Here is a 24,792-nt window from a genome sequence, read left to right on the forward strand (position 1 = left end):
TGCTATGAGATCCTCTGTATAGTCTCGTACCAAGGCCAGAAGAATGGGCTAGAATCATTGTTAAAACTTAGGTAATAAATTTAGGGTTTGAAAGGTTTCTTTGTATTTGACTAGTCTTCTGTATGTAGAAAGTGTATTGAAATGTCAGAATATAAGATGAATGGAAACTGGGGAGAGTCGACTGGAACAGCTTGTAGTTACCTGCCAAGAAACCGTGAACTTTAGTAAAAGGTAATTCTGGCAGGGGGAGATCGCGACCACCGACTCATATACCACCTACCCAAATCATACCCCAGACCCATTTCTGGACCTTTCTAAGTTCTACTGCACAGAATCGGATATGGGAGGAGAATATGTTAATGATTTACAGGAAATATTATGATTATGCATGAATATTTAATGAATATGTATGAGTAACTTCTATATATGGTGTCTGATTTTGAGACTTGGTGTGCGTTGATTGTGAGAGGACTCACTCATGCACCCGGCCGTCAATAAAGAAGTGTCTGCTTAACTATATCACATTGGTGTCGATAAGTTCTTCATTCCGAGATTTTGGTAACACATCTAGTCTGATATCCTTCCAAATATGGCTCTGGAAAACAATGCAAAAAACTCAACAATGATCAGATATGGGATTATTTGTTTTCCAACTTAAACTCTTCCTACTCAGTAATATTTGGATTTTGTATGTCTCATGGTAATAATTTCTTTATTTATTCTTTCTAGCTCTTTATCTCCTTTGTATTCGTACAAAGAAAAAATGGTTTTGAAATGTCACTGAATCATTAAATCTCATTACGTGAAAACATTTCACAGTTCAGTGAAATGTTTTATGAAAAGTATATTTTCCTATTAGTTCTGCATGTTTTTTAATACAACTACATGTCTATTCTTCTTGCTTTATAAGATAGATTGGAAATTCTGGATTATCTTTCCTATTTTTATACTTTTAACCATAATTTCTTAGTTCAGAAATCCCAATTATGTTAGGCACACTTTCCGCAATTAGCTATCTGTAGTCATCGGAGACATTATTTCATTAGATTTTAAATCAGTATGTCAGATTGTATTTTTGTTAACAAAGTACACAATGAACAGTAAGAATTTACATGAGTTTTACTCACAAAGCCCAGCTGACAGAGTTAATTTGGACCATAGGAGGGTGAATGAATGGTTCTTTGTCCCTCCCCCTCCTCCCTGTATTGCCCTCAATTTAAAAAAAAAAATAATCTGTTATCACGTTGGTCAGATATCTCAGAACCATGGACTGTCTTTACAGTCCTCTCAACTTGATTATCTGGATTGTGTTTCACAAATTTTGTCACTTTAGTTGCTCATTCATTTTTTTCAAGTTACTGAGAAGTAAATGGAAAAAACAACAAAAACACCACCCCCCAAACTAGACAGCACTTCAGTAACCCACTTCTCCACATCTACCTCTGCTTGCACATTATGATGACAATTTACTGTTTGTTCCTATTCTATGATTTCTGTCTCTCAGTTTTATGAGTAATGATGCTGCTGGTTTGCACCTCAGCAGTTCTAGTGATGTCACTTTGTTTCATACCTCTGGGGTTCTCACTGAGGTACTTTTTGTAAGGGGCCATGTTAAAGGTCTGTGGAGTTCTAAATGCAAGATGCCACAGCCTCCTCTTCTTAGATACAAAACCTTTATTACCTTAAGGAAGAGCAGCACTTTTTGTTAGAGAACTCTGAATTTGTAGTTTTGTACCTACTAAGCATACATAGGCAGTAGCATCCAGCATCACGCAATAGACTGTACCACTGCACCTACTAGAAGGGCTGTGTGCTTTATTCGAGTGAAGACACCGATTTTCATTACATTTCTAGAAAATACTTACCACCTAAAAATGTCCAGTGCTGGAACTTAGTTCATATTCTCCCTTAATACAAAGAAAGCAGATACTTAATTTATTCCTCGAATGAAAAAATTAGATACAAGTAGTGATACCAAAGACTTAAACAATTTAGTTAGAATGAAGAAAGAACAATCCTCCACTCTTTTGCTGATGTCACAAGGTCGGGAAACAACAGACAGTGAAAAGAACACGAAGATAAGTCATGCAAAAGAAGCTTTCAAGTGAGGAAATTCTGGCCACAAGAGGAGGTGAGCTGAGAAAGTGTCGCTATCCACAAACACTAATGGAACATTAGTTGAAAGCACGACAGAAGTAATTGTGGTAGTGGAAGATCATGACTTGCAACTCAAATAGTTCCCCCCCACCTCCACTCCCCCCCCCCCCCCCCCCCGAAAGAGGGCAAAATCCCACCTGCATAGTTAGTAAAAAGCTTCAATAGCGCCATCTCCGAGGATGTGCACTAATTTGCATTAGAAGCAAGAAACGTGTAACCAATCCTGTGTGAATGAAAATGAATATGCAATGTTCTATGAATATGCAAATACTCTACTATATATATATATAGGTATATAGTGTATACCCTCGAGTAGCGCAATGTACATGTTAGGAGGAAAAATCCCCCATGCACCCAGTGTTGCAATAAACCAATCAGCTTTCTAAATTATCATTCGGTCTAGAGAGTTTTCTTGGTTATGATTTTTGGTAATAGCAGGACATAATAGTAAACACATTCTCACACACACAAAAAATCCACATTCCTAAGCATCATCTGAAATATCAAATGGCAAGATGAACAAATTATTGGTAACTCGACTGCTACTATTACTGTTGAAAAATAACATGATATATGACTTTAAAATCCAGCAGATCAATATAAGCAATTTTCCTTTTTCCAGCAAAGGAAGTTATTCTCCATAAGAACTGAAATGGATTACTCAGTTATAGAGTATATATAGAACAAAATACTTCATAATGCAGAATTAGAACTTTGCAACTGCAGGCACTCTTTAAGCCAGCTTGCAGATGGGCTGAATAACGAGGACCTTATTTCCATGCAAGTGAAGTGCCTGCATTTCAGTTAGAACCATCCTCACCCGCTTGGTGTATTCATTTTGAAATCAGATGCAATAATTCACCAGGTTTTTTTCCCCGAAGCAGTTAGCATTCTAAAATGGAAGTGCTATCTCAAGTCCAGAAATACTTCACAAATACGCTGGAAAACAAAAATCTGTTTAACGAACTCATAAAGAGGTTTGATACATCCTTCCAAATTTCATCAAGTCACCGCTTAGAGGGGCTCTGAGTCATAGCCTGTATAAAAACTCTCATGAGATCCTTCATCTGTTAACCGGGTAGTAGAAATGCTCTTTGTTCTCACAAAACTCCAGAGTGCTCAGTTCCACTACGCAATTTCCTTTCTTATCGTGTAACTGCACCGATACGGAAAATAATGTAGCAAGAAACCTAAAACTCTGTCACAAGACCTCAAACTCTGCCGCAAGTAGGAATGGCACTGACAATGGGAACCATCAGTAGGCAGGCAGGAGCCCCATTGTCCGAGGAGGGGGCTGTTAGCACTGATGCAGATGAGCTCAGGGATAAGGAGCCTTCTGACAAAGACATGCTAACTGTGAAAAGAAACGAATGGTTGAAGAAGTAAGACTCAAGGATACCAGGAGTATGCGTAAAAGAAGGGTAAAGGTAATTGTGGTAGTGGGAGATCGCGACCTCCTCGTCAAGTGGCCCCCGCGAGGGGAGCAGATGCCCCGCGCGGGGAGCACGCATAATGATTAATAAAGAGCTGTACCTTTACATCGGAGCGGGAAAGAAACTGGCCAGTAATGAGTTAGGAGGCGCAGACTTCGGGCAGAACTAACCAACTTAAGTGTACGAATGTGCACCGTGAGTTGAACTAGGCGTGCAAGTTAGGAGGAACGATCCCCCTGACCTGCTTTACAACCTTCCATGGGTTGTGAGATGTTTCCGCAAGTCACCATGAACCTCTGCTCTTGCATTTTTTTTTCTGTTTGGGTTTTTTTCTGCTATTCACCAATTCGACTGTTGTACAAACTTCCCCCACATGCCATCGCAATTCTTCCCTTTCAAAGCTAAGTGTCCTTAAAAAAGAAGCAGCTGCACTCTTCCGAGCATTCCTGTTCATGCCTTTTCTAGACAAGCAGGGCAGAGTACATAGGAGGAGGACTGTATTCCTTTGGACAGTTTTCTGTTTCGTTTTGTATTCTTATGGTAAGAAGACTACACCCTATGTACCCCTTGAGCACTACTAAATGAGAGCTCAATGAACATGCAATTTTGCACCAAGAAAGCTTGAAAGTAATTAATTTACAACTGGGGGGGTGTACGTGTGTATAATCTTTTTAGAGGGCCTGAAGGTCAAAGATCAAAGTGTCCAGCCATATACGTCTTCTAGATCTCAAGCTGTACAAGCAGTTATATCACAGTGAAAATGTCACCCTCGAATTAAAGAGGGACTACAAATAAAAATGTTGCCACTTAACAACATTTATGTATTTTTAGACCAGAGGCGTCTCTCAGAAATGACAGCAAATACTGAGGCAACTCTTTTAACTGTTACACACAACTGACAGTACTGGAAGACTATGCATAAACTCCATGTAAGAACACAGCAGGGAAGAATGAACTGCAAGTACGACAAGAACACACAAAACTGAGAACACATTGTTCCTCTGAGTTAACCACCTCAGGAGCATTAGCTGCACCTTCCAAAAACCCTAACGCATAAATCACAATTTTTGAATTTCTTTCTCCAAGCTCGTTTATGAAGTATGCCCCAATTATGTCCCTATTACGACAGAGGAAAAGTTGTTAGTTTACCCTACATTGAGTAACACATCAAAAGATCCTGAGTTTCCTGATAACAATGTTTTGCTGGTGCTTAAAGAGGGTAAAGACTGTATTTCTTGAATGATTTTATGTCAACGGCAGCTTTGCTGCTACTCTACTCCTACTGCTCCTCTATAGTGGCACAAGAAAAGTCATTTGGGTCCTGCACATACAAAAATACTCAAGAACTTTACTGCGTTTCACGTTTTAAATACATTTTTTAATTGAAGTCTTAAATTTAAGACTGAAGACACTACACCAACTCATTCCTTCAGAGGAGGAAAGTGCTTCACGCATTAAAGACCAAAAAGAATAACCAACGGCTCATGGATCTCGATCGCCCGGTTTGTTTTAAGGCAGACGAACTAGGCCTCCAAGCGCCCGCCAGGCGACGGCCACCCTCACCGCGCCCCGCGGAAACGGCAGCGGGCGGCGGCCTCAGGCGCGTCAACCGTCGCAGCCCGCTCGGGCGCAGCACGCGGCCCCACTCGCCTGCGCCACGCCTGCGCCACGCCTGCGCCACGCCTGCGCCACGCCTGCGCCACGCCTGCGCCACGCCTGCGCCACGCCTGCGCCACGCCTGCGCCACGCCTGCGCCACGCCTGCGCCACGCCTGCGCCACGCCTGCGCCACGCCTGCGCCACGCCTGCGCCACGCCTGCAGCTGCAGCGCCGCGCCCCAAATGCGCCCCGCCCCGCGGCGAGGGAAGTGACGTAACACGTTGGGCGGGAACTCGTTCCGAGGTCGCGGCGCTGAGGAGCGCTTTCGCTTGCAGCCCGCGCCCCGCCCCCGCCGTCCCTTTCCGGGCCGCCCGCCTGGCTCCTCCCCCCTTCCCCAGCCGGGGCTTCCGCGCGCGCGCCGGGCAGCGCCAGGCGGGGGAGCTCGCGGGCCAGGCAGTAGGTACCGCCGTTGCCGCCATTATCACTACGGGACGGTTCCCCGTCTCCGCGGTTTCCCAACATGGCAGCAGCGGCGGGAGGCAGCCGCGGAGCTTGCAGGCCGGTGTCGCTGACGCCTCGCGGCAGCAGCGACCGCACCGTGTTTCTCTTCGACCGGCGCCAGGAGCAGGCGGACCCCGACGAGAAAGTGCTTAGCTACGGCAAGGACAGCTACCGCGGCTTCCGCAACGCCGTCTGCCAGGTGCAGGGGGCGGGGGGGGGTCGCGGCAAGGGCGACGGCGGCGGGCGGGACGGCGGGGCCGGCCGCGCCGTTAACGCTCCCCCCCGGCGGCGGGGGCAGGCGCGGCCGAGGGGCGCTAACAGTCGCCGCCGACGTTCCACCCGCCCGTGTGCGCGGCCGGGCCTCGCGGCGCCGGGGGTTGACCGGCACGTGCCGCCGCCTCACGTGCGAGGGGGGCCCGGCCCCGGCCGGGGGCCGTTGGGCGGCCGCGGGCGGAAGGGAGAGGCCGCCTCTTCCGCCTGCCGGCGGGGGGCGCGGGCCGCGCCCGCCTCCCTGCCCCGAACTTTCTTGCCGGGACGGGCGGACGGACGTCGAGGAGGGGTCGCGCCCGCTGCCTTGGCGTCCCCTTCCCCCGGGCTCCGGGCCCGCCGCGCCGCCAACGGCCGTGCGGGGCGGCGGCGGGAGCTGCCCCTGGCGGCGGGCGGGAAGAGCGCGGGCGGCTCGCGAGCTCCCTCGCGCGGGGAGCTGGCGGCGGCGGCGCGGAGCCGCGTCCTCGGGCACGGTGCAGCGCGGCGGGGGCCGGACCGGCGGGGGCTCTGCTGGCGGCGGCGGCGATGAGCGCCGTTCGCTTCCCACCCTGAGCCCCGTAACTGCCTCTCTGCGGAGCCGGCGGCCGTGGCAGCCGTTCGAATGCTTTCCCTGGCCGGGTCTTTGCGGGCTCGCGACCCTGTCAGTCCCCTTTGCGTTCGTTACGAGCAGCGAGAACTTTCCCTGTCTTCAGGCCTCCTGGCGGTAGAGGTCGCCTTCTGCGCGCCGGCGGTTTGCTTTAGTTTGTTAGTGATACCAGTAGGCATCGCTCACTTCCCGCCATGGTTTAGTTTTCTGAGGGAGTAATAAATGCTATAAAGCTGCTCGTTGCCTGCGTGTGTTTTATATTGTGAAGCGCACAGGAAAATCAGCTGTCAACTGTGCGCTGATTTAGTCTGATAAAACATCCTGTCTTAGTTTCTTTATCCAGTGTAATTTGCACTTTGTTGTCTAGGATGTAAATTCTTGGGGGAATTTGCTTCACTTGTTCTATGTCTGGATAGAGTTTCATGTAATGGTTTCCTACTGCCACGTAAGCTTTGAGTTATCAATGTCCGCAGGAGTAGCTGTCACACATAACTGCCTCCTTGCACAGTTCTGCTTCAGTCTTCAAAATGGCATATTCATATTCCATTAGAGGTGCCGAGTCTGTTACTCGGCAGTAACATGGCTATGGAGTGTTAGCACATCCATTGATCTGATCAGCAGCCCTAAAGTTCAGAAGACTGGAAGAAACAAGTAACTGAGTGAAATAAAGAAATCGGTACACTCTGTGCCAGGGGTCCTCAAACTTTTTAACCAGGGGGCCAGCGCGCAGATGAAGTGGCAGGCAGCCATCTGCGGCTGCTTGGTTTCTCCCCCCCCGCCCAACCCTGGGCAGGGGGGTTCTGTAAATACCGGGGGCCGGATTGAGGACGCTGGGGGGCCGTATCCAGCCCGCAGGTTGTAGTTTGAGGACCCCTGCTCTATGCAATGCAGTGTAACATTCTGAGAAGTTAGTGGGGTGGGTTCATGGCCTTGTAAGAACCAACTTCCTATTTAATGGTGCATCATTGTAGGGTTGGTGTCTCCTATGAGGAAATATGAGTATTATGTGATTTCTTCCAAGAGTTGCCTTAATGGATCCCATCTCAACTGTGTCTAGTGGATGAATTGCAAAGATACTTCATATTTTCAGTATTCAGGGAAAATACGTTGATGATTAACCCATCTTTTTTCTTAGCTTTTGTAATTAATTGATGGGCTGAGGTTAACACTGATTTGCAACTTGTCACAGACAAGGGAGTCTTTCTTTTCGTGGCTTTTTTTATATATGCTGTGCACTCCAGTGACTTCTGTTTCTACGCATCCTCATGGTGTTCAGTAGTTCACTGAGCATTTGGCATATTTGCAGTCTGGTACAGAAATAAGCCGTAATCACAAGATGTAGCAAATCTTGGGTACAAACAGCTTTAGAGTTTTCTTATCTTAAAAACATACTGACATTGTGAGGTCGGTACTTTAATGCCAGTAGCCAGACTGCTCAGATGTGCAACATAGCATTTGAGAAGTCTGGCACTGCAAAGCAGAGCTTGATGTGTTTGGATTTGGTGCCTGTGACAGTAAAATTTTAAGTATAGTTTCTTACCATGTCAACACCATAATCTCTGTTGCCAGTCCTGGTGGCTGTTTTGGGGTGTTAAGGATAATAGTCAGTGCTTTTATGAACTTGTGCAACATGAAGCTCACATGATCATTCCCTTAGAGAAAGGCCTTCACCGGTATCATGTTGACTATCTGTGAGTTCAGTCAGAGGCATCTAATTTCAGTTGGTGACTCTCTGTGCCTAAGAGATTTCATTATATGTGGGGCATCTAACTCTGAAAGTGTGCTGGGACAGACGGTTTGACAGGACCAGTAAGTGCTGGTACAGTGAAAAGTATGCAGGCTGAGGTCCAGGAAGTTTGATGTCTCCCACACCCGCAGTGTACAGGTTCTCATTAGGCTTCTTGAAGAATGATCTGGCATCTTGATACCTCTGGGAGCTTTGTGCATTTGTGTTTCTCAGTGTGTTGTACTCCAAAGTGCTGGATTTCTGGTATCTTGAAAGTTGCTGCTAACTACTTCCAGGAAAAAACATGGTGAACGCATTAGGCACCTGAGTGGAACAGCCTTTCCCCACTTCATGGTGCTGAAAATGTGTCAGAGAAGTGATGAAAGTTCAGGAAGAAAGATTATTTTAATAAGCAAGTTTTGAACTGTTCAGAGATGAAGTGGAATGTTGTACTTGCTTTTTTCCAATTAAAGCTACTAGATACCATCTGAGTGCTTGATCAGGCAAATGCTGCATATCTAGTAGGGTTGTTTCCATGAGTATCCTGTCTGGTGGCTCAGCCTCACTACAGGCTCAGCTTTAAATCAACTTTCACTGGCAGTTCATCATGCGACTGAATGATTCTACTGTAGTAGCGAAGGTGTGTGTATGTTTTCCTGTCTGCCAGCAGGCTGTGGGGGTGGTAATTTCTGGCAAGGGCGCCAGAAATACTAAGCTATTGGAACTGTTCCTGCTGTGAACAACTTCCTGTGATGTAAGAGAATTCCTTTGGATATAACTAGATGTGTAGGAGTCAAAGGAGAATGTAAATGTGAATAAATAATGAAGTTAAACCTGATGGCAGTATCTGATGATTCTGAGCTGAAAATAACTTGAATGCCTGAAGGCATGGTCTTAGGGTGCTGTTTTCCTGTTTGTGTAGTAAAATAACTGATTCTTGAGAACAAGAGATTCGGCCACTGAGAGGTTGATCTAGGAGTGATTCGTGGCCTCTCTGTAGTCATATAAAATGTTACTCCATTATTACTAAAATAGTCTTTATTAATTTTTGAGACTGGGGTTTTTTGTTTTGGAAGCAAATAGCTGTCACCTTGTGAAATTTTTTCACTGCCCCTTAACAAGTTTATGCATGGCAGTGTGGTTGGATGTAGCTTTATATACTGAGAAATTAGCCTTTCCTTCTGAGTGTGTGTGTGTGTAAGTTGTGTTGTTGGGTTTTTTTAGTGGTTTTTTTTTTAATATTAAAGCAGAAACCTCCTAATAAACAATGATCTATGTGCTTGATTATTCCATTTGAGCACTGTCAAGCATATGTGGCACAGTCATGTAACTTCAGTCCACAGAACCATGAAGTTTAAGTGAATAAGTGAATTAAATATGGAGTTTTATCTCTTCTTGGGATTGCTATTGCTTGTACACCTTGCTGTTGTCTTGTATTAGATATATGCCCCACTGCTTGTCCTGATGTTGAGCATATAACTGGAAAATACTTACCTGCAGTGAGCAGAATGGAGCTAAACTTTGTTGGCAGCTTTTCCTAGATCTTTTGCTCACATTGTCCAGGTGCACGGTGAAGCTGGTGCATTCCAGTTTGCTGCTAAGCTCATAGGAATCCTTCCAGGCACTTAAGAGAAGTCATAGTCCTTTTAAAGCAGAAAAGTATCTGTGTTGAAAACAGCACAGAAGTTTTGCTATGTGTGAAGGGGGTTTTGGGAGGCTTTGAGGTGAAGTACCAGTCTGAGGAGAGCTGGTGTTACTACTTAAATGGGAATTGAACGCGTTGCTAAATGCTGCTTTAATTCTTATGAAACTTCATCATTGTTGTGACCTCCTTGTTTGAAGAAATATATAGGAAGTACAGATCTGTAATTTGTATGGAAAGTAAATAACTGTAATTCAAGTAAATACTCAAAATTCAGACATGGCAATAAACCAAAATATTTTGCTTTTGATCTTTTGTCACATCTTTTGTTGAGATTCCCATTGTATCCTAACAGTCTACCTAGTATTTAAACAGATGATCTTGCCAGTATATCAGTAAGCTAAGAAGCAAAAAAGGATGTTCATTGAGGGAATATGGAGAAGAAGCATAGCTGTGGTGGAAACTCAAGAAATAAGTGTAAATATTTTTTTTGTGAATATTTGCTTGCCAGTGCCTAATGAATAATGTCTAATGAAATTATTTGAGATCAGTGAAAAGATATTAGCAACTTCTGGTGTTTGTAGCACCAGAGGGTAACTCTTAAATGTATTTGAGGTATTCGGATTATTTCCTGAGATAACTGTTCTGATAAATTTGCTCAATAAAAGTACTTCCATTCTTAATGATGAAATCAATCCATCTTGCAATAATTATATTTTTATATTATGAACCTATGTTCATTTACTCACTTCCCAAGATTCTGTATAATTGGAAAGTAAAAATAGATTTGTAAACATTACATGTGTGCAGGAAACAAGTTTTTCCTTGATTCTTAAATAAACTGTTGGAGGTACTGTAAGGTAAGTGTAAGATGCAACAATATTGTGAGTTTTTTTCCAAAACTTGTATTGTATTTCAGGCTTCACTGGAATGCTTGTGTATTGTCATGTTTGTTACTGACATTTCTGTGGGAAGAAAGATGCAGTTTGCATACCTTTGTGCACTTAGTTACTATCTTACTATGTGCTTACTGATTTGGAAGCTTTGTTGTTCTTAAGTTCCTGCTCAAATCTGAGTGCTGGCAGTATGGTCAAATGCAGAGTATCTGCATTCCCTCAGCATTAGTTACCCAGGTGCACCTTCTTAGGTGTGACCAAATACTTTTTGCTTTTGAAGAGTGGCTTTGGAATTCTTGTAATTTTAACTAAAGTGATGCCATACAAAGTATTTTCATGGTGGAAACTGTATGGAGTTGATGTCAAAATTTTGGCTGATAGCTGCACTCATTAATATTTGTGGTTGTGCTTTTAGACACAGTAGCTTATGAAGGTCTGTGAAAGTATTTGTCTAGACTCCGAACAAGTCTAGTGATGACCGCGTGCTCTTTGCATGAATTCTAGGGTGCCCAGCTTCTTTCTACTTGTTAAGTCTTGCAAATCTTGAAAAGATGTGTGAGTTACCTAGATCTATGAAATCTTGTCCAGAACAATGAGTTATATGGTTTCTTGTGATGCAATGTCCCTCTCTTCTTGTCCCCGTTTTTCCACCAAAATTACCGTAAAGCTTTACTTTAAGGTACTGCATAAAAACTTCTTCTATTACTGGATCATGTGACAGGCAGCAGTGTTCTTAGTGTTTCTGTTGAACCATCTGTTCACATCCTAACACCTTTTCATGGTATCTTTTTGTAAATATTTAGAAGTGTATCAACTGAACTTCTGAAAGTAGTGAAGCTTTTAGGTAGGATAAGAGAAGATGACACATAACAGTTCTGCAAATGTCATCTTCTGTAATTAGTTCATTAGATGGAGATGACTCCATCAATAAAGGATGGCTGGAAAATGTTTCAGAACACTGGTGTTCACTACCGGGTTTTGTTTGTAGGTTGTCTCTAGTGACCATGTGCCCAGAAGAAAAGGGCTACTGGGTGTTCTTTTGTTTCTGTAATATACAGCTCTTTGCTTTGAGCTCCAAGAAATGCTTAGAAATAATTTCTGTGTTTCTTCGAATACAACTGCTTTTCTAGACACTTTTGGATCCCCTTTCTGTTGGTGTCCAAAGATCATATACTCTGTGTATATCTGTGTATATCATGTGCTCTGACATTAGGCAAGCTCGTTCAGATTATGATTAAAGATTATTGTTATCATACTTGCTCTGCTGCCATGAGTGCTCAGTACCAGATCTTTGCTACCAGATCCTCAGCAGGTTATTGTCATGTTGAGGCTAGCTGACCCAACAGTGGACTGGAAAAGTTTATTTAATTAGCACTCTTATGAGTTACATTCGGTTGTTCTCAACTTCCAGCAAAGTTTTTGTCTCCACTCTATCTGCTTATAACTTAGGTTTTGTATTTGCTGATTTGTGTGAATGACTTTAGTGTTATGTAGTTGTATGAATAACTGAGATGATACAAATATCTCAGTATCCCCAAGCACTACTGAAAGACAGTTCTTGGTTTGAAAATCTGTGATTTGAGAATAAAATCCTTTTTCCTTATAGTTTCATTAATTTGTTGATCTAAGAGATTTTCTCTAAATCTGAACTGATAATTTTAAATGTGACATAAAGCAGTATAGCTAACTGATAAATGTGTATCTTTAGGTGAAAAATTAGCAAATAGCATGGGACATTGAGTTAATCACATACAAAGTTACAGAAGGCTGCAGGCCTCTTAGAGTTTGTATGTGGTATTTAGGTTTCTTTTTTAGATTCCTGAACAAGTTCCTGCAAAGGAGTGAAATACTCCAAGTAAAGCTGTATTGCTTTTTATCACATTAAGGAGCTGAGTTGTGTTGATAAGTCTTGTGAAAATGAGCAGCTGTAATGGACAGCATTGAAAATGCCATTGACAGATTTCTTTACATTTAACTAATACAGTTCAGGTCCCGTTTAAGAGGTTTGCACTGGCAATACAGTTATATTAGCCAGAAAACTATTTCGGAGCTAGGTGCCACATTGTGGAAGGCAGCTGCATGGCTGTTAATTCTCTGTTATCCCTTGGTTACCTCACCAAGCTCTGAAGCACATTCTTTACAACATTCTTGTGCATCTGCCTGCTGGGAACGGTTACTATAGGAGGAGGAGGCAGAGAATTTTTAAGCGTATGGAAGTTGCTTGTTGTAGGGATCAACTGTTTGTGTTGGAAAAGTTTGGATTGCAAGGGGTTAAATGTTTTCTCTAAAGATACTGTTTTTTGGTTTCACTATTTTGTGTCAGTCACGTGTGAGACTGTTCATTCCTTCAGTTTGAAAAGTCAGCACCAGAAATTACTAGCTCATGGTAATAGCCTTGGAGGACCACTGGAAGCAGACCAGTGATTCTGTGCTTACATTGTGTTACTTCACTTACTACTTCAAGCCTATCCATGTTATTGCAAGCTGTGGTGGTATGCACATGAAGTTGAACGTTTGGTTGTTGAACAAAAATAGATGGTAGATCTAGAGGTGAAATCTATGCTGACTTCATGTGAAGTGTTCTAGTTGGGTTACTAGCCAGGTAAGCCTCACAGTGTGTGTTCACATCAAATAGCAGCAAAATTTGCTTTGGTGCTTATGTGCTCATATGTGAAAGCGAAAAGAAACTGAGGCCTCTTGGGAAGGAGTCTTAGCTGCTGAGGAGTTGTCTGTGATTTGTGGGCTTGTGTTCTGTTTTGAGAGTTTTGGGTTTTTTTTAGTTTATAAAGAAAACCTGCAACTGAAGCAAGTATATAAATTGAACCTTGCTTCTTGGTTCAGATTTCAGGGTTAGAAAGATTACAGTTCATTCATGCTGTCATACATTGTACCTGTAAATTGTTTCACTGAAAGCTTCTTGGGCATCTGGCATTTGTTTGGCTGTTTTAAGCTCTTATAGCATTATCTTGATCTCGTGTCATAAACATCCACCAACAAATTGAGAGATATTAGCTTTATTTATGTATCATGAAATATAGGCAGCGCTCCAGACTGAGCCTCCAGTTTATAAAGAATGCATTTCTTTTGTTTGAACAAAGACAGCTTTTTGGCTAATGTATCACTTCATAGGTAAAATGACTGACATCCTGCTGTGGCAAAACAGGCTTGACTCAGGGAATTTTTCTTAATTTAACTGATTGTAAATTAACACAAACTTTTGATTATTGATTGGGGGGGGAAGCTAATCTGTCATACATCTCTCTCCCCCCATTCCTAGTCTAAGCTTCCCTTGTTCGTCCTGTGCACAACGCTCAGTCAAGCCCAATTCCTTTGGTTAGGCAACAGGCAGTACAAGAGGTCAGGGTGGCCACGTGCAGGGTTTCCTGTGCTGCTCTTTACCAGTTTTCTTCTGCTCTGGTGGCTTGTCCAAAGGTCACAGCCCTGTGGGAATAGGAGGACAGAGCAGGGAAATTCCCTGCCCTGACATGGATCTACCATGGGCCCCAGCACCTTCGGGGCCATCCCTGCGCTAGCATGGAGCACATCCTTTCCATTTGTCTGTCACAAGCAGTGTCTTCTCTGTGGCTTCTCCATGATCTCATTTATTTCTTCCCCAGTATGTTTGAGCAGAAGCACCATGTGCCCTTCTGGTTGAAATTTTGGCATGCAGTGGGCTGCTCCATCAGTTTGAGCACTATCTGGCACTGACTGTGTCTTGCTCAGGGCAATTCATGGCCTCCTCCTGCACTGGTCACCCCTACAGCTCTCTGGCGCCAAAACCCTGCAGTGTAACTCACCACACCTTCAAATGTACCTTAGCAAACAAATTGAATGGCTTTTACTAAACAGCTATGGGTGTTTTCCCAGATTATTCAAAAATTTGGTTCATCATCTATACTTTTTAGCTTTTAGGTAGCTTTTTTCTCTTTTGGTGTGCATACAGCTGTTCATCTTTGTAACATTTTGACTTTTGTGTTTGCACATAGTGTCATATGTAACCAATAGCGTAGGAATCCTTGACTTTTGATGTACTTTTGGTACAGACTTTTGATGTCTGTTTTTAGAGAACATACAATTATTATTCATTTTTTTTCACCTAGGTTGTGGATTAATTTGGAGGTTGCCTCTCTTTTCTCCCCAAAGTCTTGTTCTTTTGTATGCAAAAAACCAAAAGCTTTCTGCCTAGCTGTTTTAACACAATAACCTTCAAACGTGCTTTCACTGTGAATGTGCAGAGGCATTTTCTAAGTATAGTGATTCTATTGTACTTGTCAAGATTTTGATGACATCAGAAGCTAGACATGATTGTGCATCTAGACAATTTGAAAAAGAATAACCAACAGATTTATAATCTGAATGTCGTGTGAGTTTTCTGAAGTCAAGAATTGGGTGCATCTTAAGTGCTTATTTGAAAAAGGGTACAATGCCAGTGAAACCTGAATTTTATATCAAATCAACAGAAGATGCCATGTCTCTTACATGCAAGAATCTTAGTGAGAAATTAAAAACTTGACCAAACATTGTCAGAATTAAATGAAACATCATCAACTGTTCAAGTAAATTACCCACTAGGTTCACTTTTATTCAGGAATGACCAGTTCACCTTCCTGAAGACCACATCCATGTAATGGGACAACTGTGCTGCCACCTCACTTCTACATGGCATAGTAGGAAGAGGCAGGGGCTGGGATAACTAAGAGTGTAGGACAGAGAGAGGAAGGAAGTAAAACAAATAGGTCTCATATACAAGTGAAGCTTTCAAACTGAGAAATTTTCCAAAAGTCGACCAAAGTTTAGAAGGGCTGCTGCCTCTTAAATTCTGGCACAGACAAGAAAAACAGGTTATCTGTAGTTAGGACTGCCAGACTTGGTCCATGAACCTGCCCAGTAGCTTATCTCGAAATGCCAGCCATTTGTTGCTAAGTGGAAAGGACCTGCTGCAAGTAGACGCAGTAATGCTGGGCTCCCCCAAGAAATGCAGGTGTAGCTCTGCCTGCAAGGCTGTTGCGGTAGGTTTAGTTGAGGCTCAGCCTGGAATGTGGGAAGGACCAGAAGGAGGAGCTGCCTCCGCTCAGTTAGCAGACTGCTGTCTTGTGCATGCACTACTTCATCGTAACTTCTTGCTGCCTTAAAGTAAATACTGCATTCTTCCTAAGGTTTTGAGGGTGGAAGAGCTTTTGGGAGGTAAAGAAAACTGGGAAACTGTAATTATGCCTGGGGGGGGGAAAGATGCTTATCCTTGCTTTCACGTGTGAAACTCTCCAGTTATTCTGTATTGACCGTTAACCTCGAATGGTACAGCAGGATGTTAGTTTTCTAGTTGCCATGTTTTTTATTGCTTATTTTTCTTGCTCTGAGCAATTTTTTTTTTTTTTTCTGTGCAGGTTTGCCATGTGGAAATTTGTGTAATGTGAGAGCTTAAATTGAAGTAATCTGAATGTAGAAGTTAAAAAGTAATAATTACTCCAGACTCTTAAGTCTGTACACTAGTCTCTTCCTGCTATCTCCATTTGTTTCACTTGCACCAAGTGCTATGAGAAATTTGACAATTTTGTTGATAGTTACTGTCTATTTAACATAGTTGCAGCTAGGGAGAAAGTAACTGAAGGATAGGGAGAAAGTAACTGAAGGATGGAAAGCAGACTTCTAATGAAACTTAAAGCAATGTTTTAAAAATATTTTTGTGAATCTGAGTACTAGGGATGGAGAGCAAGAGGTGTGGAAAATGATGAGGGCAGACTGCAACAGGGAATGCAGGAGCTTCAGGGAAGAATCTTGACTAAAAGTGCAGAAAGCACCTGTTGGAGTCATGACTGCAGGACTGAAGGGGTTGATGGAGTTAGGTATGACCAGAGTTGACTTTTACTTAAGTTTCAAAGATCTGGAAAGGCACAAGAAAAATACAGATATTTATTTTTTTGAGAAAGAGGTCAGTGTTAGATGTCAGGATGCAAAAATAAGGGCAGGTGTAGGGGCATATAAATGTATGTAGAAAGCAGGAGAAAAAGTCCAAAGCTACAGAAACTTACTGAAAAGTTGGAGGCAGCAAAGTGGTGAAGATTGTTTAGGTTTAGAAGAATATACTTAAGTGTTTTAATGGTAATGAATTTTCTAAAAGAAATCTTTGTTATTTTCTCTTTAAATATGTCATATAATTGAAGAAGAAAGACTTAAATGTGTATCCAACACTAAGAAGCTTTGGTTGGTTGAACATGTCAAAAGACTGCGATTAAATATGGGACACCCTCTAAATCATGACTATTGCTGTTGTAGTTGCACAGTCTGAAGTGCTGTTCAGTCTCATTCTTCAGCCCTCAGGGTGATTACCCATAAGACGGTTCCTCCTCCTTAAAATTGATATTTCTCTCTAGGATATATTTTAAGCAGGTAAAAAACCAAACTGCTCTCATACAGGCAGTTTTGGCTGAGTTGAGAAAGCAAGTAAAGTGAAGTTCTAGAATTAACTGTGTTCTGAGTTAATACAAGAAAAATACTTGGTTAAATCTCAGTAGTTTGTGGCAAAATGACTAGAAAGACAGGGGTTTTATATATATATATATATATGAATACTTTATGGAGTACTTAATTATCGTAACTGAATAGCATCCAATTTTTTGTAGGCATTTGGCATAGCTACTGATGAAAACTTTGTTATCACCACAACAAACAGGAAGGAGATTACAGAACACACCTTCAGTGAGTATCTTAGATGGCAAAATAAATACGGATATGTCTTATATTGATTGTAAAGACCACATGATTGTTTATGATGTGCAATAATTAACTTGTAGTACAAATCTTAGAGTAGTTTTCCAAGAATTGGTGCAAATTTGACTTTCACGAACAAGTTTTTAACAACAACTCATTAGTAATGATGACAGTTATACAAGGTTATTTTTTTATCTTCCATCACAAATTCTGTAAATGATAGGGGAAAAATACATGTAAATATATATCACCTGGGAGAACTTGCATTACTAAGCTTGGAAATGTGCAAAGATTTTAAATTAAATGTTGCTGGGATGCTGACTGGTCCATGTCTAGGAAAATAGATTACTTGAGGCTAAACCTGAACTGGCTTTGAGAGCAGGAGTTGCCTGGTGCAATGCTCTTCAGTATACTTTGTATTTCATGTTCACTACAGGCCAACTTGTTCAAGATGGAGTTACTTTGTATCTGCTACAGTCAGTTGACCAAATGCTGCTTTTGGCAACCAAGGAGCGAATTGACTTCCTGCCCCACTATGATACACTTGTTAAAAGCGGCATGTATGAGTACTATGCCAGTGAAGGGCAAAATCCTTTGCGTAAGTACTTGCCAAATAATCTTGTGTAAATGATGTCTATATGAATGCAATGTGATTATGAGCAATTTAACTTTTTAGTTACAGCTGGTGAAAAAACCCATAGTCTTGCCTAGAAAAGAAAAATTAACAGCCCTGAGGAATAAAGGAGCAGAAGCAAGCTGGCAGCTATTTAAAGACTTTTTCTTCTTAGAGCACAAGAACTATTGATTCCTGTGTGCAAGAAATCAGGCAGGGAAGGCAGGAGACTAGCGTGGCTGAGAAAGGAACTCTTGGTCAAACTAAAACACAAGAGGGAAATGCATAGGCAGTGGAAGCAGGGGCACACATCTTGGGAATAATATAGGGATATTGCCTGGGAATGTAGGAATGGGATCAGGAAAGCTAAGGCACAGCTGGAGCTAAATTTGGTAAGGGATGAGAAGAATAATAACAAGGGTTTCTATGGGTACGGTAGAGAAGGAGGACAAAATAAATTGTACACCACCACCCCAATAAATGAAAGGGGGGGACCTAGTGACAACTGACATGGGAAAGACTGGAGTACTAAATTTTTTTTCCTCGGTTTTCACTGCAGTTGTTCTTCCCACTTAATCTCAAGTCCCTTAATCTAGAGGCAGGGACTGTGGGAATGAAGTCCCTCTCTTCGTAGAAGACAATCAGGTTCAAGAGTGTCTGAGTAACCTGAATGTACAAGTCCCTTGGGACCTGATGAGATGCATCCTTGGGTCTAGAGGGAACTGGCAGATGTAGCCACTAAGCCACTTTCCATGATATTTGGAAAGTCATGTCAGTCAGGCAAAATCTTCAGTGGCTGGAAAGAGAGTAACGTCACACCCATTCTTAAAAAGGAGGACTCTGGGTACTGTGGATGACTCAGCCTTGACTCAGTACCAAGTAAGGTCATGCAACTGGTCCTCCTGGAAGCTATGTCAAGTCATATGGACAGGGAGGTGTTTAGAGACATCCAGCATGGCTTCACCAAGAGGAAAGCATGCCTGACTAAACCAGTGGCCTTCTACTATGGAGTGACTGTCATGGATAAGGGAAGAACAACTGATGTCATCTGTCTGGCCTTCTGTAAGTCCTTTGGTATGGTCCCACACAACATCTTTGTAGCTAAATTGGAGAGTTACGGGTTTGACGGATGAACTGTTCAACAGGTAAGAAATTGGCTGGATGGGTGTATCCAGAGACTTGCAGTCAATGGCTCCATGTCCAAATGAGGAACACTAACAAGTGGTGTTCCTCAAGGGTCTGTACTGAGACCAGTACTATTTAGTATCTTCATCAATGACACAGTGGGATTGAGTGCATCCTCAGAGGGTTTGCCGGTGACACCAAGCAGAGTGGTGCAGTTGATACACATGAGGGAAGGGATGCCATCCAGAGGGACTTTCACAGGCTTGAGAAGTGGGCCAGTGTGAACCTCATGAAGTTCAACAGGGCCAAGTGCAAGATCATGCAGCTGGCTCAGAGCAATCACCAGTATCAGTGCAGACTGGGACTGAATGGCTTGAGAGCAGCCCTGCAGAGGCCGACTTGGGGATTCTGGTCAATCAAAAATTGGATGTGAGTCAGCAACAGGCACTTGCAGACCAGAAACCAAATAATATCCTGGGCTGCATAGGAAGTAGCGTGACCAGCGGGTTGAAGGATGTGATACTTCCCTTCTACTCTCGTGAGACCCCGCCTGGAGTGCTGCATCCAGCTCTGGGATCCCCAGCAAAAAACAGACATGGACCCATTAGAGCAAGTCCAAAGGAGTGCCATGAAAATGATCAGAGTGCATGAACATCTGTCCTATGAAGACAGGCTGAGAGAGTTGAGGTTGTTCAGCCTGGAGAAGACAAGACTCCAGAGAAACCTTTTGGTGGCCTTTCAGTACCTAAAGGGCGTTTATAAGAACAGTAGAGAGAAAACTTTTATCAAAGGCTGTGTTAAGAGGACATGGGGTAATGGTTTTAAACGGAAAGAGGGTAGGTCTAGATTAGACAAAAGGAAGAAAATCTTCACTATGAGGGTGGTAAGGCACTGGAAGAGGTTGCCCAGTGATGGTAGATTTCCCATCCATGGAAACATTCAAGGTCAGGTTAGATGGGGCTTTGAGTAACATGATCTACTTGATGCCCCTGCCCATGGCAGGTTGGTTGGAACTACATGAACTTTGAAGGTCCCTTCTGACCTAAACCATTCTAGGAGTCCGTTATCTCTTGTTCACTTTTTCTATGCTAATCATGGATCTCAGGAGTTCATTTTTCCAGGCATATACATTTGGTTCTGCTTGACTAAGGCTGTTATTAATTTTGTTCAAAAAGTAAAAACAAAACTGAGGTATAGCAGTGCAAACTAGCCTAAGCATTCCTTGTCTATGTATGTTTCTTAAATTGAGCTTGATGCTTCTGCCTCTCTAGCTCAGCTCAAGACTTTTGTAAAGGAAGGCTAATTACTACTTCATTTCCTTGTGACACTGAATTGATGGCTGAACCTGATGTTGTTGAAAATGAAGGCCTGTGTATGGTAACTGTTATCTGTAGTAGCCATACAAGGACTTTCCAGGGAAATATTGGTTGATCTTGGACATGTGGAACTATTATATGGCATCCTAGAATAATTTAGGTCAAAAGACATCTCTGGAGGTCATGCCATCTAACTGCTGCTCAAAGCAAAGTCCAGGTGGCTGGACAGGTCCAGTTGAGTTTTGAGTATCTCGAAGGAGCAGAAATTCCACAACCTGTAGCCCGTTCTACTATTTGATTATAAAATAAATACATCTTTGTCTAATTAATTTTTCCATGTTCCATCTTTTGTCCGTTGCTTCCTGTTCTATCGCTGTACACCTCTGAAAAGAATCTGGCTTTATCTTTGCACCCTTCTAGCAATAAGACAGCACTAAGGTCTCCCTTAGCCTTCTCTTCTAAAGTCTGAACAATCCCAGTTCCCTCAGCAAGCCTCTCGTTGCATGTTGGGTGCTCAAGACCTCTGATGATGTGGAGGACTCCTCTGGACACACTTCAGTATTTCAGTGTCTCTTTCAGAGAAACCTAACGGTGGACCCAGTATTCAGAGTGCAGTCTCATAAGGACTGGATAGAGAGGAATAATGACTACTCTTGACTGGTTGTTCAGCACTTTTGACAGTATCTCTGTATTCCTCCTAGGTACCCCATCCCCTCTTCAGCCTTATGTGCACTTCCCATCAGCATTTGAACTTGGTCAGGAGTCTTATTTGTTAATTCTGGCCTTCTGCCACATGTACTTGGGTTTCTACACAGTGGAGCGAACTCCTTTTATTCTTTGAGGATGTAGTCTTTGGAGATCAACCAGCTGTTGTGAGACATCCAGGGCAACTACTGAAAACGCTCACCAAAGGCAAGAACTTGTAACAGAGGAACAAAGTACCAAAAGGGTGTAAAGTAAAAAAGAGAAAGCTGCAAAGGTGTAGATAAATAAGGATTGGTGGATGGATCAGGGTGGTTTGTGTGTGTCAAACCTACATTTTCCTTTTCTTGATATATAGAGCTTTTTTATTCCCTCTGCTCTTCATGCACGTAAGATTGTTGATTTCATAGCAAAGAGTTGTCAACAGTGGGGCAGTTTATTTGGAGAATGTAACCGTATGAAGCTGGCAGATACCATACCTCCTCATTGTATTTGTGCCACACTGGTAGATCTTCAAGCTGGGCAGTAGTAGTTCTTTCTGCTGAAAATGAAATGCTGTAAAATCATACCCCTAGCTCCTCTGTTGTGTTTCATTGAAATGTGCTGTGGCTTACTGGGAGGTGCATGTTGTGGATGCTGAGGTTAAGCTGGGATAGTTGGTTAGTATCTTATCTTAGGCTACTCTGATCTCTAGCTGCTTGACTTTTCTGCTAATTTTACCTGTCAGATTGTTTTTTATTGGCAAATGTATTTTTTCTTCCTCCACTCTCATCTCAGGTTCAAGGGACTTTGAAGTTATTTGTTGTAAAAAGCTGTGGTTTTCCATATATGATGGAGGCTACAAGAGAAATAAGAACAAAAATAGTAGAATGAAATACTTCTCTTGTGTGACTTTTATCAGTGTCGCTGCTGATGCTAAACTAGATGGTGAGGTGGACACATCGGAAGGGAAAACCATCTTACAAAGCGATCTGGACAGGCTGGAAGAGTGGGCAAGCAAGAACTGATGAATTCTAACAAAGACAAGTGCAAAGTCTTGCACCTGGGACAACATAACCAAAGAGCCCAATACAAGCTTGGGTCTGTGTGGCTGGGCAGCAGCTTTGCCAGCTTGGGGGGTCCTGGTGGACAGCAAACTGAATGTTGAGTCAGCAAGAGCACTGCTGCAGCAACAAGGGCAAATCAGATCCCGGGCTGCATCTGCAGGTGTGTTACTAGCAGAGATGGAGATGTCATCATCCCACTTAGCACTGGTCAGGCCACACCTGGAGTGCTGTGTCCAGTTCTGGTTCCCACAGTTTAAAAAAGATGGGGACAGATTGGAAATGGTCCAAAGGAAGAGCACTGAGATGATCAAAGGGTTGGAGAATCTGCCTGGTGAGGAAAGACTGAAGGAGTTAGGTCTTTTCTCCCTGGAAAAGGGAAGGCTCAGGGGAAACTTAATCACAGTATTTCAGTACTTAAAGGGCAACTACAAAGAGAACAGAGGCCCTTTCTTCACAAGGAGCCACATGAAGAAGACAAGGGGTAATGGATACAAGTTGCACTGGGAAGAGGTTTCATCTTAATGGAAGAAAGAAACTTTATACAGTGAGAACAACCATTCATGGAACAACCATCACTGCAGGTTTTCAAGATGCAATTGGACAGGGTGCTGGATAATTTCTTCTAGGCTCCCTTTCCCATGAAAGGTTGAACCAGATGACCTCTTGAGGTCCCTTCCAACCAGGATTGTTCTATGATGCTATGGATTATTGTTCGTTTACAAGACATTAATGCTAACTCATAGAGGGAAAAGTGTGATGGTAGTAGCATTTTTAGGTAAATGCGTATGTTTCAAAAGTTGCAGGTAGAAATATGGTTAGCTTTGCCAGATTCATGTTAACTGGAACCATTTCCGTCCTTTCAGTCACAGAGTAAGTAGTAGCCTGAAGGTTTAAGTAGGAAATATACCAAAAAACATGCATCCCATCTATGGAGACAGAAAAATAACAAACAGAAAGAAAACTTCATTCTGTGGGTTGTCAAGATGATGTGAGGTGTTGAGTGCAACAGTGTGGACACAGAACCTTCTGCTGTTTGATATTTAGCTGCAAAACCAAGGGATATTGCTACTTTCCATCATGTTTCTCTTTTATATCTAATATTGCTAGACAAGGAGTTAATACTATTTTGCTAATACTAGCACAATAAAACTAGTGGAACAAAGAAGATGATGAGAGCTTGAAATACAGGGAGCAAGGGCCTATACTGCAAGAATGGAGAGATGAAGGGTAGAAAACTGAAGAAATCTAGCCCTCTATCATAGTTATAGTTTCCATAACCACTTTGTATTAAAACTGTTAAACTTTGAGGTATATGTAGTCAGGTGTTTCTTGTATTTGTTTTTCTATAACTTTATCAAAGCACCCAATCCCTATTCTTCTATTTAAAAAAAAAAAAAAAGTCTCATCTTTGAATAAAAAGAGTATTTTTAGAGTCAGAGTCAAGTATTATCCATTTAGCTTTACTTATGGTAGCATTTAAACAAACAGGTTTGAGAGTTAAATGCAAGTTAATATATGGTCATTAAGGTCAACAGTAGAATTTGAAGAAGTTCCTTCTGTTTTTATGGTTTCGTATGCCAAGAAAACAAATGTTTTTGGTTTATAAATATTTTACACATTTAAAGAGTTTTGGCTTCGGTGTTGCTGTTTTGGTATTTGGTTTTTTTAAAGCAAAATTTAAATTACTAAATCAAGAAATAAAATTACTATACACTGAGGACTGTAACTCTTCTACATTGCAGAAATTCCCCAGTATTTGCCTCACAATCTTGACTCTCACTTTTTCATGGTAGTAAACAGTACTGCAATCAAACAGTTTGACAAACAGAATTAACTGTTACATCTCATAAGACTTTTATGAATATGAAGTAATTTAATAATGCACTTCTTATAAGTGTTCACATAATTTGTTGCTACCACTTATCTCCCATGAAATGCTGAGCATTCCCTTGGTAGGAAAACCTGTTTTTCCTTCTCTCAACAGGCTTCAGAATAATAATATGAGATGAAAAAGGATAATGCATGCAGATACTAATTTTTCCTTTAGTTCCTCATGTTATCTCAACTCTGGGTTCTTCATCCAGTGTACAAGAGCCAATCCACACATGGTCTTGATATTTGTTCGTTGCATGTCTGCGCAGATATGGGTGCTAGGTATTAAATCCGCAAAGCTAGCACACCTCTTAACACACAGTAAAAGTTATTATACACTTTGAAAAACTGTTTACAATTATGTTTAGTCACACTAATTCTCATTGGTTCTTCCAAGCCTTGTCTCCATTTAAAGGTACAGTGTTCTTTTTTTTTTTTTTTTCACTGTGCATGTCCTGTGGGGAGGGGACTTTGTTAGTGGGGGCTCTTTTTTTCTCGGGGGTGGATCTTTAGTATGCTGATTAGGATAGTTCATACATAGTTCAAGTAATTTTCTGTTTGGTCTTGTTAACAGTTTTGGTTCTCCTTGAGCTTATCTTGTTGT

General features: G+C 42.3%; 1 protein-coding gene across 5 annotated transcripts in view; it reads left to right on the forward strand.

Moving 5' to 3' along the window:
• Positions 1-5,598: 5,598 nt before the first annotated feature.
• The window catches only part of SMCHD1 (structural maintenance of chromosomes flexible hinge domain containing 1), a 91,031-nt gene continuing 71,837 nt past the window's right edge, over positions 5,599-24,792 (forward strand). The window contains exons 1-3 of one of the 5 annotated variants that reach the window (XM_055799415.1): positions 5,599-5,888; positions 17,427-17,502; positions 17,951-18,112. In XM_055799415.1, the coding sequence (XP_055655390.1) occupies positions 5,709-5,888; positions 17,427-17,502; positions 17,951-18,112 (418 nt within the window). In that variant the 5' untranslated portion in view covers positions 5,599-5,708. Of the gene's footprint in view, positions 5,889-15,665; positions 15,816-15,840; positions 15,940-17,426; positions 17,503-17,950; positions 18,113-24,792 lie in introns of those variants that run through there. The other 4 variants (XM_055799413.1, XM_013298422.3, XM_005236507.4 and 1 more) reach the window with 4 other exon arrangements.

The sequence above is a fragment of the Falco peregrinus genome, chromosome 3 (assembly GCF_023634155.1).
Source record: "Falco peregrinus isolate bFalPer1 chromosome 3, bFalPer1.pri, whole genome shotgun sequence".
Lineage (NCBI taxonomy): Eukaryota > Metazoa > Chordata > Aves > Falconiformes > Falconidae > Falco > Falco peregrinus.